Below are 16,002 nucleotides of genomic sequence, written 5' to 3'. Positions count from 1 at the left end.
TAGATATTCTTGACCATTTATCTATAAAATCAAGCAGTACAAAAACATCTTTGCATCCTGTTATCAAATATGATATGGGGAAAGATCATTAAACTAAGATGCTGTTTTTACAGCATTGTAAACTCTTCTTATTTTATCTAAGTTATAAAATTATGTTAACACGGAATGATTTCTACAAAATGTTGTCCTTTTGAAGCAATGTAATTGGCATTGAAAGCAAATTTGAACAAACCGATTCAAAAATTGCTTAAAAGGCATATGATATCCCCTTTACATTAATAGGTGTTTACAAGAAAGAAGAAGCCCATTTGCTACTGAAAATTTTTCAGATCAAAGGATCTAACGACATTTTCCTAAACAAGTTTGAAAATGACAACTGGGCGCTAGATGGTTATGTAAGTAACTAAACTGCGATAGACAAACCTTGCTGAGCATAATATTAAGTTTTTTTTTATTATTTTTCTATATTACTCTATCTTTTTATATGATAAAGATTACATACATCACTCTAGATATCAATGTAGAAATCATAGTGATTTTATTTTCCACAAATTGTGTATATAATCTTCTATCGTCCACAAGCCCATTATAATTTTTAGTTTATTAAATTGAGAGTGGAGTGAATCATTACATCTTGCTATGATTTTGCCTTGTTGTGTTGCACATGGGTGGGAATTTTTCCCTGTGGAAAAATTACACTTTTTGAAAAAGGTCACTGTTGTAAAAGTCTAAGTTCAAAAGAATTCTGAGTTTAAGTACGGATGTGTAACAGAAAATGTTTTTTTTGTTGTTGTTGTTGTTGTTGGCTAGCCATTTAACAAATGTTGATTCCAAGATTTAATTTTTAAATCATTTTAAGCAGTTAATCTTGAAGAAAAAGAGTTATTTTCATCTTTGCACTTCTTTTGCCTTATGATGGTGTCTATATAAAATATTTAAAAAATGGACAAAAAATTCATTGAACTTAACTGTATACTTAATCAAATATGTAAATATAAATTACAGAATTTTAAAACCTAATATTTACATCAGGTATTTTAAAGTCATTTCATGTTTTTTTATAAACATTAATAGTGATGCAAACTTAAAATTATTCATGTTCTATAAACAAATTCATTAATGTTTTAAGGGGAAAACACATGTAACAAATCTGTATATCTAAATCAGAAAAAAGTGGATAAATATCCTTATTTCTTTCTCTTCTTTTCCTTATTTCTTATTTCTTATTTCTTATTTCTTATTTCTTATTTCTTATTTCTTATTTCTTTTCTTTTCCCTACTTCTATGTATTTTAGGTGTCATCGGGGCTTGAAAGAGGTGTTTTTACTTATCAAGGTGACATACATGGAAAAGACTTTGGAAAATTTATGCTCCAAAGACAAGGTAAAAGCATTCATAGAGTTTCATTGTATATAATAGTTTCAAGTCTTGCAAGAGTGAATTGAACAAATGATTCTGTCAGCTTTCTAGCTGAAGTAAGCATGTTTATTTCATGCCACTGCTATTGTAAGATATATAATAAAGTATGCATATTTGGAATTTACAGTTCAAATACTAATTTAATTCTGCCTAATATGTTATCACTTAATCTTCTGTATCAGATGTAGCTAAGTGATTCATGATTACAAGATATTCCTAAAAAGAGCCCAATTGCAACTGTTCCCTTGTCAGTGAAGGGTTTTTTGAACATAACAGAAGTGTCACACAATGCAAAGCTTTTTTCTGTTCAAATACATAAAAGGCAAGAAGAATCACAAAGGAAATTGAAAAGACAGAATCATTGATTTTGACAGTTTCATCAGGAGACAGCGTATTTCAGAATATCTATTTATTTAGATAGATTTCTACTTCACTGTCAAAAATATGAAATTAGTGACTGGGATAAATATTGCATCCATGGATACAAGTACTCCAGGAGCTGGTGAAAAACTAGTTACTATTATTGTTTTGTTTTGTTTTTCATGAAAACTAGTATAATATTTACTAATAAATAATTACTCATAAAATATTTTTGGGAAATACCAGCCATCTGCATTTCTTGATGCTTGAACAGGATATACATAGTACTTTGCTGCATAAATACTGTCTTGGGCTAGCAGGAACAGGCAGCTCAGCCAACACATCTACACTGGCATGAATCGGCATTTTAAAATTGTCGCAGTTTCATTAACATCAGCTGTGCAGTACCCACTGGCCTTCAAAGTTCTACCAAAAGTCCCTGATATTTCTTCACTCTATTAACTGGTGTAAAATCACTTACCCTAGGGATATGCTCATCTTGACCATGTATGGTTTAATCAAAGGAGGGAAGATCTTGCTCTTCAAATTCTCAGCCTAAGAACTGCCATTGAAGCTGAATACTATTTCAGTCTTCAGAGTAAACTCTTCTGAGGCACAGACTGTCTATCTGACTGTACTTTTGTACAGTCCGTGTCATTATATCTAAACTGATTTTTTTTTTTTTTTTTTTTTTTTGATTTAAACAATCACGCTGTGAAAGTAGAGCACAAAGGTTCATTCAAGCATATATATTGTTGAGAAGCCTTTGGTATTTCTAAACAGCAGGGCTATGGGTTGCTGGGTTACCTTCTTGTGTTCACTTTCTCTTGAGCCAGGCCAGAAAAAGGATCCCCATTTCTCCAGTAAGAATTATAGAATCTTTAAAGCTGGAAGGGACCTTTAATGATCATCTAATCTCTGCACTGAACAGGGACATCCACAGCTAGATCAGGTAGCTCAAAGCCTGATGCAGCCTTGCTTTGGAAGTCACTAGGGACAGAGCATCCACCACATCACTAGGAAGCCTGTTCCAGTGCCTCATCACCCCTGCTGTAAAATACTTTTTCCTTATGTGTAATCTAAATCTCCCCTCTTTAAGCTTGAAACTATTTCTGCTTGTTCTAACATCACAGATCCTGCTAAAATAAACAGTCCCTTTCTTTCCTGTAGCTCTCCTTTACATATTGAAAGATCACTATCAAGGCACCTCACAGCCTTCTTCTCCTCTCCAGGCTGAACAGCCCCAGTTCTCTCATCCAATCCTTGTAGGAGAGGTGTTCCATCACTTGGATCATTTTTCTTGGCTCTCCTCTAGGCATGTTCCAACAGGTCTATATCTCTCTTGTACTGAGGACTTCACATTTGGAGTTTGTATGCAAATTCTTCAGCCATCGTCCCAAGCCCCTGAAGTCCCTTTTGATAGCCCTGAATTCACATGTTAGCTGCTTCATCTCCTCCCTATATGGAAAAGCAGTAAGGGTTTGTTGTATGTCGGCTGTACCAGGCTATGTAGTTTCGTGGTGTCATCCCAGCCCCAGGAAGACAACAGACTTCTCTAAGAAGAGGATCTGCTTAGCTGATTGGATGTGCAGTTCCCTGCAGGGAAAAATCACGTACAGCTAAGTCCCATCTCTTCTTCTTCAATGATGTAGTTACCTAAAAAAAAGTTTGGATCCATTTGCTTGAGCAGTGAAATCAGTAATAAGGGAAAAAAGGAAGAAGTAGTAGAATGACAATTCAGCAGTTACAGTATTTTCTGATTGTTGTATTCAACGATAGCAGAAAAATGTCAGCCTTGAGAACTGTAGTACAAGAGCTCAGTCTGTGTTTCCAAAGGCTAGTAAGGAGCTGAAGTGTTATTTTTACACATGCACTCCTAGGCTAATGACTTATTTACTTCAGCTTTGACATCTCAGAAGTGAGGTTTTTAAAAATGCAGATGCTATCTTTTAAATATTGATATAATTAGATTTCTTTTTGTGATGATTTACTAGACACTGAATGTCTATACATTGCTTATTCTCCATTGAAGAACTTACAGTTAAGAGGACACAGTAAATTTCAGATCAACATTGGTAATAATATATGTTCATATACTGTCAAATTCAATAATAGTGTTTTTTTTTAAGTGTTATGTTCATGAATATTCTGCTGAGGTAATGATCTCATATGTCCTCAAACTGAAGACTTAACAGATTTCGAATTACTTGCTGCCTTTACACTAAACCAGAACTGTGCATAAACTCTGTACGCACTGGTGCATATAAAATGTAATATAAAATTTGTCACCTGCAAGCATACTTCAAAGAGCAGCATTTGCTGAGAAGTACTTGGTTAAGTGTGAAAGACCAAACTCTTTGACGAATTCCTTATCACACAATTCTAGAGAAAGACCAGGCTCAGTGGGTATGCTCATTCTTGGAATATCATGAAAACTGAAAAAAATCTGTAGTTTCTATTACTGTTTATTCTCTTTCAGAATCAGTTCTGTTTGTTTCTAGCCTTAGAGAATAGCTTAATGAGAAAACAGATCTCTGTTATCCATCTACCAAAAAAAATTAGAACTTTAAATGATTTAACCTGTTTTGCCACTACTGTGAACTTTTTTTTGGTCTCCTATTTTTTAATATCTTGTTCTGTAAGGTCTGCAAGTCCACTGCTAGTTTCTGTTTCTTTAATTACTGAATGCCTATGCCTTATTTCTAGAGTTCCAGATTTGTGTTCTAAAATCTGGGCTATTTGCATTGCAATCTGAAATGTTACAGAATCATAATATCATCTAGGTGGGAAAAGACTTTCGGCATCATCAAGTCCAATCATCAACCTGAACTACAGATTCTCAACACTAAACCATGCGCCTTAGTATCACATCTGCACATCTTTTAAGTATCTCCAGTGATGGGGACTTCACCACTGCCGTGGGGAGCCTGTTCTAATGCTTGTTCATCATCTCCATAATACATTCTTTCTTATATGTAATCTAAACCTTTCCTGGAACAACTTGAGTTTGGTTTTTTTTTTGGTGTCCTATCACTTGTCATCTGAGAAAAGTGACCAATACCCTTCTTGCTGAAACCTCCTTTCACGTAGTTGTAGAGGTCTCCACTCGGCCTCTTCTCCGGACTAAGCAGCCTCAGTTCCCTCAGCTATTCCTTCATATGTTTTATTTTCTGTCCCTTCACCAGCTTTGTTGCTCTTCTCTGTACATGCTTGAGTAACTCATTATCCTTCTTGTAGTGATGGACCTAAAAATGAGCACAGTACTTGAGGTGCAGTCTCACCAGTGGTGAATATAGAGGGACAATCCCTTGCTTGGTCCAGCTGGCCATGATATTTCTCATTTCTCTTCTCTTGGTCACCTGGGCACATTGCTAGCTTATGTTCAGCTGGCTATCAACCAGCACCCCCAGGTTCTTTTCTGCCATACAACTTTCCAGACACTCTTCTCCAAGCATATAATGCCGCATAGAGTCGTTAAGACTCAAGTGCAGGAGTTCCTGTCCGTGGTAAGAGATGTCCTGATACAGGTAAATGCCTTTATATTTTCTGCATGTGAATTTTATACCAGTGCAAAAGCTTCTGCTGGATGCTCTAAACCTCATATCTCACCTCTTGAATGAAACTGTGATACAGCCAGGATACGTATAGTGGTTCTGAAGCACTGCTGAACCTAGGAGTACCAATGTGACTTGTTGCAGTTATCTCAGTTCTCCTATGCTTTTCCATATTTTATGTAGTCACTCACAGCAAGTTGTTTCTAAGCTAATATTAAGGATACAGCCATAGAATAATTTATTTTTTTTTTCAGTGTTAATCAGAATATGTAGGCTTAATTTTATTCAGTTTCTGAGAGATGTAGTTTGTGACTATGAAACTAAATTGAAACAAGTATAACCTGCTGAATACTGTTTTCAAATCATTTCCATAATTTTTAATTACATGTTGTTTAGTGGTATTAACAAAATATATGCATGATACTGCATGTCATATACTTAATATTTTATAATAGAATGATCAAGTCAGCATTTTCTTTCTTTTTGAATAAAAAGAATTTCTGGGATAGAAAAACTAAGAATTTTATTTCTGCCTCTTTTTTTGCTTCTTTTCAGGTCCTTTAACTGTGGACACAGACCTTTCAAATCATTATTATGGTACAAACAGCAGTTCTGTTGCAGCTGCCATCCTGGTACCTTTCTTTGCTCTAATATTATCAGGGTTTGCATTTTACCTCTACAAACACAGGTAATGTAAATGTTATTTATTTTGGATCTGAATATACTGTTTGTCTTAATTTTGATAACCATAAGTAACTAGAGAATGCAACACTAAAGCTTTAAAGAATATCTGTTCTAGAAAGGCAAACATCACTAAACATTCCACCAAAGGGGTTCAATGCAGAGAAGTTCTTAAAGGTGTATTAGAAAAATGAGTCACTGTATTGTGAAGCAAAAACCTATAAATCTTGTTTCGTTTGAATGACAGCTTGAAATCTCAGATAATGTTTTATACTTTAATTTTAATCTTCTATTAGATTAAATATATGCTAGTTTTTTTCCAATAAGTAATGAGACTATTTACAGTTCATGCTGAATAAGTTAGTAGATACTACTAATATTGGCATGACTTTAGCTTGTATAAAACTTCTATATATCAGTAGGTAATAGAATGAATCTAGTCATTTTTGTCTTGAATTTGGTTTAAAAGCAGATGTATATAGCTGATATATATGTTGACTAGGGCTTTCTGGGACAATTTTTGTGGATTTTTTTGTATTGAGTTACAATATTCTCTGACTGCCTCACATTATTTGCAGTCTGGAAAATGCTGTTTCACAGAAATACTGATTTAAACAGCACATCCATAAACCTCCATTTATTATGATATGAAGAGTATTGTGTGATATTAAGAAATCATAGGGACAAAGTGAAGTCCACTTCAAAAAAAATTTTGCAAAGAGACATGAACTTGTTAACTCTAGTAAAAATGATACATATCCATAAATGAAATAGCATTTGGTGAAAAAAAAACAAAGCAAAACAAAGCAACTGATCAAGAAAAACTAAGAACAAAGTTATTGAAAGATATCTTTTTGATTCCTGCATTCTCAAGTATCTCTCTCTGGAAAGAGGGAAGCTTATACAGAAACACAGAAGAACAGGCATTCATTCAAATAGGGTGAAGAAATGGAACATAGAGGGAAGAGTGAAATTTGATAAGACTGTACTGTGATGTATAGGTTTATTTTGCAGTTGTTCTGAAGTGTTTTACATTGGATGGAAGTAGCAGATGTTTCCTCTTCTATTTGCTAGAAATAGACATATATATTTAAGATATATACATATATTTGTGTTTAGAAGAATAGATTCTATTACACCACAATCTTAGAGAGGTTGTTAGAAGGTATCTTCAAGAAATTAACAAGTTTGTTACATATGTGAAGCAATTCAAGGTCACCTTTATCCTCTCTGAAAGAAATAATGTTGCAGTAGAAAGAATAGAATCTGTGACTTTTTAAAACGAAATTTTCAAAATAATGCAGTAGCAATTATGTCCCTAGAATCTATCTATATCAATGAATTTGAAAGCATTCTTACAGAAAGATGTTACATATATTTCTGTTATGCCTATGTCAGATTAATAACAACTAATTATAATCAGAGGTGTTAGTGCTTTCTTACATAGTTTCAATACCTTTTAACTATCAGACAGGGAGTGCCTCAGAAGAAAAGACAGCATCTCAGTCTCTCTAAATAAAATGAAAATAATAGGAATTCTTGCACTTAGGAAAGGTCCTATGTTAAGATTTCTAAACAGATTGTGTTGCTACTAAAATTAAAATATTGGGAAAAAAAAAAAAAAAAAAAAAAAAAAGAAGTTAAATTACAAGAACTATTTGTAAGTTATCAATTTCCATTGCCAACATATTTCCAGTGAGAATTTTCCCTATCTGCTACCCAAAACAGAACTGTAGAAGAGTTTGATTTTCAGAACCCTCTTGATAAGTTTTATCTTGAGATTCTTTGCTAAATTGTTTAACATTAAATAAGCACTAAGCATCTATTTTTTGTTGTTCTTCACTGATTTTCTTGCCCCATTTCATTTATTGAAATTACAAAATTCTATACCTCTTTTGTATTTTGAACCTCTTTTGTATTTTTCTTTATCTACTTCTGGACACTAAGAAATTTAGTCTTGAAGTAGCAAAGTACTGTATTTTATTAAATTTATTGTATCATTTTACTCTCTATATTGGAAAGTGAATAATTCTACTTCATTTTTCATTTAATTATTGGTTTAATATATTCTAACAGAACTTTGCATAAAAATATGAACATCCCTGAAGTTCTGATGTGTTCTGCATAGTGGTAATATCCAGAATAGAAGAGCGGTTCCTGAAAGATAATTATTTGAGTCCTTTGATGTACAAGCGTCAAAATTACTGTAAATATTAACTAGAATTTGGCCGATCAGTTTACAGATATTTGGACATATACAGTCTTTGCTGAGGTGTCTAGTACTGTTTATTGCTGGATGTATGTGTGGAGGTAAGCACATATACTGTGGCAGACAGCTGCAATAACCAAAATTAGTGACCCTTGTCTGAAGGGCACTACTACTACCAGCGTGAAGTTTTCTGGACATTTACTGTCTATTATTGCCTCACTGAAGTTATGCTCGATGGCTTTGCACTGATTTACATTTAGTAGTATCAAGGAGACCTGTTGCAGCATTTCACTGGTGCAATAATAACTTCCTATCCTGGAATGATAATAAACTGCTGATAACAGCAAATTACTAAGCTGTTTCCACTGCTGAAAAACACCTAAATCAGTAAAGACTGTGAGTGTTTATCAAATCTAAAACCCAAGATACAATTGAAAGAATGAATTAGGAGCTGCTTGCACTTATTTTTTTACCATACATCTCACCATCTACTCTATTCAAGTCTTTTAAATTGACAATTTGTAGTGATTTATATCAGTACATTTATATAGATGGTCCAGTTGTCTTTCTAGATAGATGGTAAAAATCAGCATGGGTAAAATCCCAAATGTCTGTGAAACACAATTACAATTAGCTTGATTGTGAGAAAATTAAATTTATCAAGTAAAGATGCTATTGCAGTTTTGCCAGTAAAATCCATTTTATGTGCCATCATGTGTATTTTGAAATTGGTAAGGTGTTAATTTAGTAAAACTGGAATAAGTGTTTCCACTTATGAAAAGATTCTTTTATTGTCAGAGTATAGCAATATAAAAATGAAAATGTCATCAGAAACCATCATAATTGTTGCTACTGACAAAAAAAAATATATATTCTAAATGTTATCAGTTCCCAAAGTACTTTGTTCTCTTGCTGCACATTGCTTTCTTTCTGTCTGCCAATTTTGGCACTAACAGGCTATGAAGTTGTCATTCTTTTGACAGATTTTACAGGGAAGATGCATACCTGTATTATGCCTATCTTGTTTCTGCACTTTTGTTAGATTGGTTTGCCTACTAAGGATTTGTATTCTTCATGTTCTAAGAACAACTTCCTGACAGATTTATCTTACTTTTTAGCCCTGAAAACAACTTTTATAGATCTCTATCTGTGTTAGACAGAGCTATGCAGCTAGTATTGATAATATGAAAACATTAAAGATATAACAGTAATATGCAGTAATAGTATAATTTTTATTTTTATTGTTTACTAATGGCCTTTTTTTTTTTTTTTTGCCTTTTTTTCCAGAACAAGACCAAAAGTACAGTACAATGGGTATGCTGGACATGAAAACAGCAATGGACAGGCTTCATTTGAAAATCCTATGTATGACACAAACTTAAAACCCACAGAGGCAAAGGCTGTGAGATTTGATACAACTCTGAACACAGTTTGTACAGTGGTATAGCCTTCAGTGCCCAATATGACTGATTCATAGCCATACCTCTGATGGACAAGCAGTAATTCCTTTGGTGCCATATACCAGTTTCCCTTCTTCTCTTGGCTTTGCTGCTGTAATCTTTAACATCTTCTGTGAGCCTACATGCAGCTAAATTTTCTGGTAAAAATGTGTCAGTCTTCTGGGGATCAGACAAGGAATATTTTTTCACCTTAAGTTGGATTAAAATGCCTGGCTACGTCTGCTTCAACTCAAGGCACACTTTAAGGAAGACTGCCAAGTCACATCAATTAGTCATATTTAATGCCTCAGACTTTCATATTTGTATGTGGCTGGATGCCTTTCAATGCATTCTTCTGGGCACCTGGATAAATCCTTTGAGTACTGTGACAAATGATAGCACCACAGATTTTCCCCAGGAACAGGAATATTCTGAAGAAATAAAGCTCTCTTGAAGGAGAACACAGCCTTCCTTGAGGTTGCATACACCTGCAAATGCTTTACCATTGAAATCTTGCTAAAAGAAACTTACAGTGTATCTCATACATAGGGCAGTTTGCCAATTTCCCAATCAGCCGTTATATTGCAAAATGTTAATGCACAATTTTTTTGCACTAGAGCGTTATGGATGACTGATTAAGATACTGGTACAAATATACAGGGTTTCTACTGTTCATTGTATATAGGCATTCACTCACTTTTTGCCAAGCAAAATGTTCTACAATAAATTTTCTTGAAATATTAAATGATTAGCCCCATGCTTAGCACCGGTTAAAATCTTGTGCAAAAGAGGACAATGTATCTTTTGTCAAAGTTTGACTAAATTTGTTTCTAACCATGATTACAAATCAATGGACACTTTCAGCCAGAACAAGAGCCCATTTTAAGAAATTTTCATTGACAGTATGATTGTTTTCTTCTGAAATCTGTCATCAATCACCAATTGTCAGTGTTATACTATTTAACAGCAGGGGGGTTAGCAGCTATTGCTGCTTGCCATGTAAAAATGTGAATAGTAATTTATTTTAAATAGCTCATAAAGCCTGTGAGCCAGTGCTCATAATACAGTCTTCCTTTTTGCATTTTTTTTTTTTTTTGTTCTTTTCCTGTAATATGGCATTATTTTCTCTGTTACATGGAACTAAAACACATTATAGTAGCATATGTATACCCAGTGCAAATTGTCTATCAACTATCTACTTCCAGCAAACAGAAATATTCAGCCATCTCTGCTTTCTGAATGTTTTGTTTGTTTGTTTGTTTGTTTTCCCGATTTCTAAACACACTGCTTATTGCTCTTGTACTCAGTTTGACAAAGAAAGTTTAACATTTCTAAATACTAATGGCTGAGTAAATCATTAACATTTTCTTGGAGTTTTTACTGAATGAAAACAAACAAAAAAAGATGCCAATGAGAAAGTTAATGAAGTATCAAAATTAAGACATTACAGAAGACAGTGAACTAAAATTTGATTTTATTTCTACACACTGAGCTCAGAAAAAGGAAGTTGCATTAGTTTTCTATTAAATTCAAGTTTGAGTTTCTTTTTCTTAAATTTTCTATATTTCAAAGTGTCTTAATGTCCAGTTGCTCTGTAAAACTGGAGAAAAATATTTCTGAACTCCATATGTGTGTGGGTCTGGCTGTTACACAAAACAAAAAAGAAATGCAAGTCTAAGAGCTGATTTTCAGGTAATGTGCTGAACAGAAGCATTCAAAGATAACCAACTCTTGGTCAGTTTAAGAACTCTACATCTGCTAGATGAAAAATACCAGCAATATAACACAGTATTGTAGGGCCTCCAGGTATTATATTCTTCTTATGAGGAAGAAACTCTGAAGTAAACTTAATAAATAATCCTTTTCAGTCAGTTCCTTGTTCATTTTTAATAGTTTTTGGCTTTCTTTCTTGTTTGTTTCTGAAGAAAGTTTCATTTATCTGTCATATCTCAGAGTCCTTCACTTTTCTTGAGAAAGAACAAAATAATCATCTCAAAGTTGTTGTGATCTCACTCTATGTACAGGAAGCTACTCTGAAAACGAATATCTTCCTTAGAAACAGTGGGCCAGAAAGGGAAGCTGCTGTGTGATTAAAGTTTTTGGCAGGTGTTCAAAATCAGTGCTGCTGCTTTGGAAGTCTTTCTACAGTAGTGATGGCAGAAAGGAAAAGAAGGGAAAAAAAAAAAAAAAAAAAAAAAGGGAATATTGAAAAGAAGTGCAAAATTCTACCTAAGTAGAATAGTTGATAAATTCTTTGGTCTTTTTTTTTTTTTTAATGAGAGCATAGATTCACTGCATTCTTAATCCAGTGTTACATTTTTAGAAAGTTATGAAGTTATTCAATAATTGTTTTTCCTAACTGAGTGTTCTCTGATAAGAGATGCTCAGAATTGGAGCACACTGACAAATTATCCCAAGAAGTTTGGAGTACTGCTTAAACAGAAACTTTTGACTTGAACCCATAAAAGGAAAGATCTCACGGTTCTGTTATTTCTATCCACTACCCTCAAATACCCCTCCTTCTCCATATATTTGAGTCTTCTGTTCAGGTTGGATCTCTTTCTCCTGAGGTTGTTTTACAGAGGGCTGTGCATGGTGCTTTATCAGAATAAGACTCTTAATATGTTGTACGGTGACCAGATAATGTCAGCCAGGAAATCTGCTTTCTGAGATATATGCAGAAGACTTTTCCCTCGGTGTTGACCAGATCATTAAGATGGGCTAATAAGACATGCTATCTATTTTTTTTTAAAAACAGGTTATGTGCTTCAAAGCTGTTAAAAACTGCTGCTTGTATCACACATCTTGCCTTTCTCCAGGCTAGCTGCAATAATTTTTTTTCTTGTGTAAAATATTTTGTAAACAAATAAAGGCTGTTATTAAAAAAAAAAAAAAAAAAAAAAAAAAAAAAAAAAAAAAAAAAAAAAACACAAGAAATAGGTGGGAGGGTGAGGGTGGGGGGATTGGGAAAGAATGCTGTCATTATGATCAAGTCAATCTAATTTTCATTCCCAGTATTTCATTCTGCCATTTCACTACATGCTGCTGTGACATGAAGTAGGTGCAAAAGAACTTTTTGTACAGAGATATATTTTTTATGAAGAATTTGTAAAATTATTAAATATGCTGTACTTTTTTGATTAATGTAGGTAAATTGTTAAAAATAAATGTTTTTACAACACAAAACAAATTGTAATTTTCCCAATAATGTAAAATTTACCATCTTTAGCAGATTTTCAGTTCTGATCCTGTTACACATGTATTAATATTAAAGTGGCCTGTTAAAAATAAACAGTATTCTCTTTGGGGGAAAAAAAAAAAATGGAGAGAAACTATAAAAGATTGTAATATAGCCTGTGCAATTCCACCTACCTTGAAAGCAAACTCAGAGTTCTAATTAAATATTTAATTTTAGATTTTCAGCTTTTGTGTGCCCTATTCTTCCAAATGTTTTTCTTCTATTTGATTTTATACTTATAAATTTCAGGTAGTAATTTTGCATTACATTAGATTGTTTAGCAGAATCTTAATTGGGTCACTTTGAGTTTCCAAGCATTATGTAAGTTGCAAAAATTTTCAGATGTTGTATGGTGGCATAGAACCTGTCTCCTGTTATCCTGCACTTATCATTCAGATTTTAAAATAGGACTTTGTATCCCAGATCACTTGGGCTCTTTTAATAAAACAAAACAAAACAAAAAAACTTGTTTATTTGCCCACAAGCTTGCATCCTGCATGTGAGTGATGGATCACATGGAACCAGAGGTATTTCTGATTCTAATGTCTGAGGGCTGGTTCTGAAAGCACCTAGATGTACATAATGCTACTGAAAAGAAAATGCTTATGTATATAACAATTTTTAGTGTTTTCATAATCAAAATCTGAAATTCCAAGCAATTTTATTTATTTATTTTACTGTATACTAATGCAAAGGGTTTAAGTATTTGATTTTCTTATTGGCAACTTAGGAAATTAGTGATTCAAGTTTGAAGCATGTGGTGGAATATGTCTGCAGTTCACTTTTGGAAGAAACTTAAGATATGCGTATGTCCTTGCTTCCTTTCTCATTTTCACCATCTATCCTTCTGTTAATATTTTGTAATATACCCAGTTGTTAAAATTGTGCATCTCTCAGAATGATCTGACTTTCTTTCTGACATTAAAATAAGCTATAATCACTGACATTATCCAAGGAGATATTGAGGCATTAATTGTCAGGGAATCCCAGGGAATTACCTCTTATTCCAAACCATCCTCTATATGCACCACACAAGTGAACTATTGTTCACTTTTTCAATATTGCCAAGCTGCAACGTCAGCTTTTGAAAATTGTTTTTTCCCTCATGATCTACTTAGAGAAGTAACACCATGCATTTAATTTTGGATTCTAGACAAATCATTGACAGAAAATGTCTTTTCTGTTTGTTGAGGATGCAAAGTCATTTAAGAGCCACACTCAGCTGTTCCCATAAACAACAAAAATATTTCCAGCTGGCACCTGCTAGCTCTGTAGAGCAGTGAGGTCATAAAAAGTATCACAAGTGAGAGCTTCATATCCATCTTATTTACTAAAAATGGAAAATTCATTTTATAAAGCTGATTTTAATTTCAAACTCCAATAAACTACATCAAATGCATTGCTACAAGCTCTAGCATGATTACTAACTTGAAATCCCAGAAGCCTGAATGCATATGGTTTAAAGCTGGAGAGAGCAGGGGTCAGAAGGTAGAAGGGAAAGAGGTTTTCTGCAGAACGCTGCCTTTGAACAAATAAAATAAATTAGTTTTACACATGTTTGTAATGCACACACACACACACACACACAAAAAAAAAAAAAAGGGTTTAAAAAACCAGTGTTTTAGGGATCCATTTCAGAAGACTTTCTGTGTCATGTAGTCAACAGTAAACTAGTATTAGAGTTTAAAAAATTTGTAGATGGCAGACTTCTAACACAAAATGTATTTTGAACAAAGAGCAGAGGATTGCAGTTTGGACCTCACTGTGACAGACAAAAAGCCAACCACTGGTTGTTGTGCCTAGTGGTTAGTTTTGAGTAAGTGATTATGTATATGATGTAACAAAGTAGAAGATACTCCTAAACATATATGTTTGTATAAATATATAAATATTTTTAAATATAGGTACATGTAGTAATAATATAGAAATGTGAATGTACTTGGAGCCTCATTCACAGGTCAACTTGGGCTCAGCTTTGCCATGCTTAACTCTCAGATGTGTTCTACTGGTTGGTAGAAACTTCAGCATCAAGTTGTGTGCTCAGAGTCCATGAAGAAAAGATAGGAGAGGTAACAATTTGCTTTAAAGATCCATGAGGAGCAGCAAGATAAGTAGAGCCATCTATAATCCCTAAGAAACCCTAAGGCAAGATAAATGCTTAAGCATCTTACTTTTGTCCTGAAGAACATAAACCTTTCCATTAGATTTGTAAGAGGAATTATTTGAAGCTGGGCAGATTATTTATATCAGCTCCTTTTTAAATGTTCTAATTTTCACCAGGACTCCCCCAAACATGATTTACCTTCTTGCATTCTATAGAGTACTGCTGGGATGCTCAGATCAGATGTGAAGATCCTAGTTCAGATAGCTTCCTTAGCCTGAGGAGAAACCCTGGGATGTTAACAAATCATCAAGAACATTGCAACAAGCACTTGGCTGTTGAAAGCAGATGATAAGGCATTATCCTTACCTCTACCTGTTCCTCTTTGCAATGTAGTTTTTGACCTGGTAAAAATTTCTAAGAACTCCTTTTGGGTTATGCTTTGCAGACAAAATATTCAGAGACGTTTCCTAGCCTGAGAATGCTTCTTCTAACCAAGCAATAGGTAACTTGCCACACAGTAGGAATTTATGTGCCTGGTAGATTTAACAGGAAGAAACACTAGTAGTTAATTGACTTGAAGATCAGATAGTAGTTGGAGGAGGATTTTGAAGATATGATCTTTCACCACACAAAACTAATGTCAAATAAAAACCAAAGTCCTTTTTATATCTTCATGTACAAAATGTTTAAGTTTACTCATGCTGTGGGAAATCATAACTAACATTTGTTTAGAGGGAAAGATTAAACAGTAATTCAAATGAAAAAATACCTGATTTAAGTATCTTTGAGAAGAATTTAATATCTTCTAGAATGTAAAAAGTTTAAAATTAAGACAAAATGACCTATTGAATCAGAGCCTCAAACAACAAGCTGCTTTTAGTGATGAAATGAAATAATGAACATTAGAAGTAAATTCAAAGTAATCCAAGACTAAGAAAATACAAGTGACAGCTGAAAGGGTTGACTTTGATTATATACATAGTTTTCATTAAAGAAGC

General features: G+C 33.6%; 1 protein-coding gene across 1 annotated transcript in view; it reads left to right on the top strand.

Annotated features, from left to right (window-relative positions):
- Nucleotides 1–12,532, top strand: part of CSMD1 (CUB and Sushi multiple domains 1) — a 990,707-nt gene extending 978,175 nt beyond the window's left edge. The window contains exons 67-70 of the mRNA XM_042877582.1: nt 283–395; nt 1,296–1,383; nt 5,889–6,021; nt 9,511–12,532. Coding sequence (XP_042733516.1) covers nt 283–395; nt 1,296–1,383; nt 5,889–6,021; nt 9,511–9,670 — 494 coding nt within the window. The 3' untranslated portion in view covers nt 9,671–12,532. The remainder of the gene's footprint in view (nt 1–282; nt 396–1,295; nt 1,384–5,888; nt 6,022–9,510) is intronic.
- The last annotated feature ends 3,470 nt before the right edge of the window (nt 12,533–16,002 follow it).

This window comes from Lagopus leucura, unplaced genomic scaffold (genome assembly GCF_019238085.1).
Source record: "Lagopus leucura isolate 7727_CA_CO unplaced genomic scaffold, USGS_WTPT01 Super-Scaffold_73, whole genome shotgun sequence".
NCBI lineage: Eukaryota > Metazoa > Chordata > Aves > Galliformes > Phasianidae > Lagopus > Lagopus leucura.
Note: the sequence above shows the minus strand (reverse complement) of the source record. Positions and strands in the feature narration are given on the sequence as shown.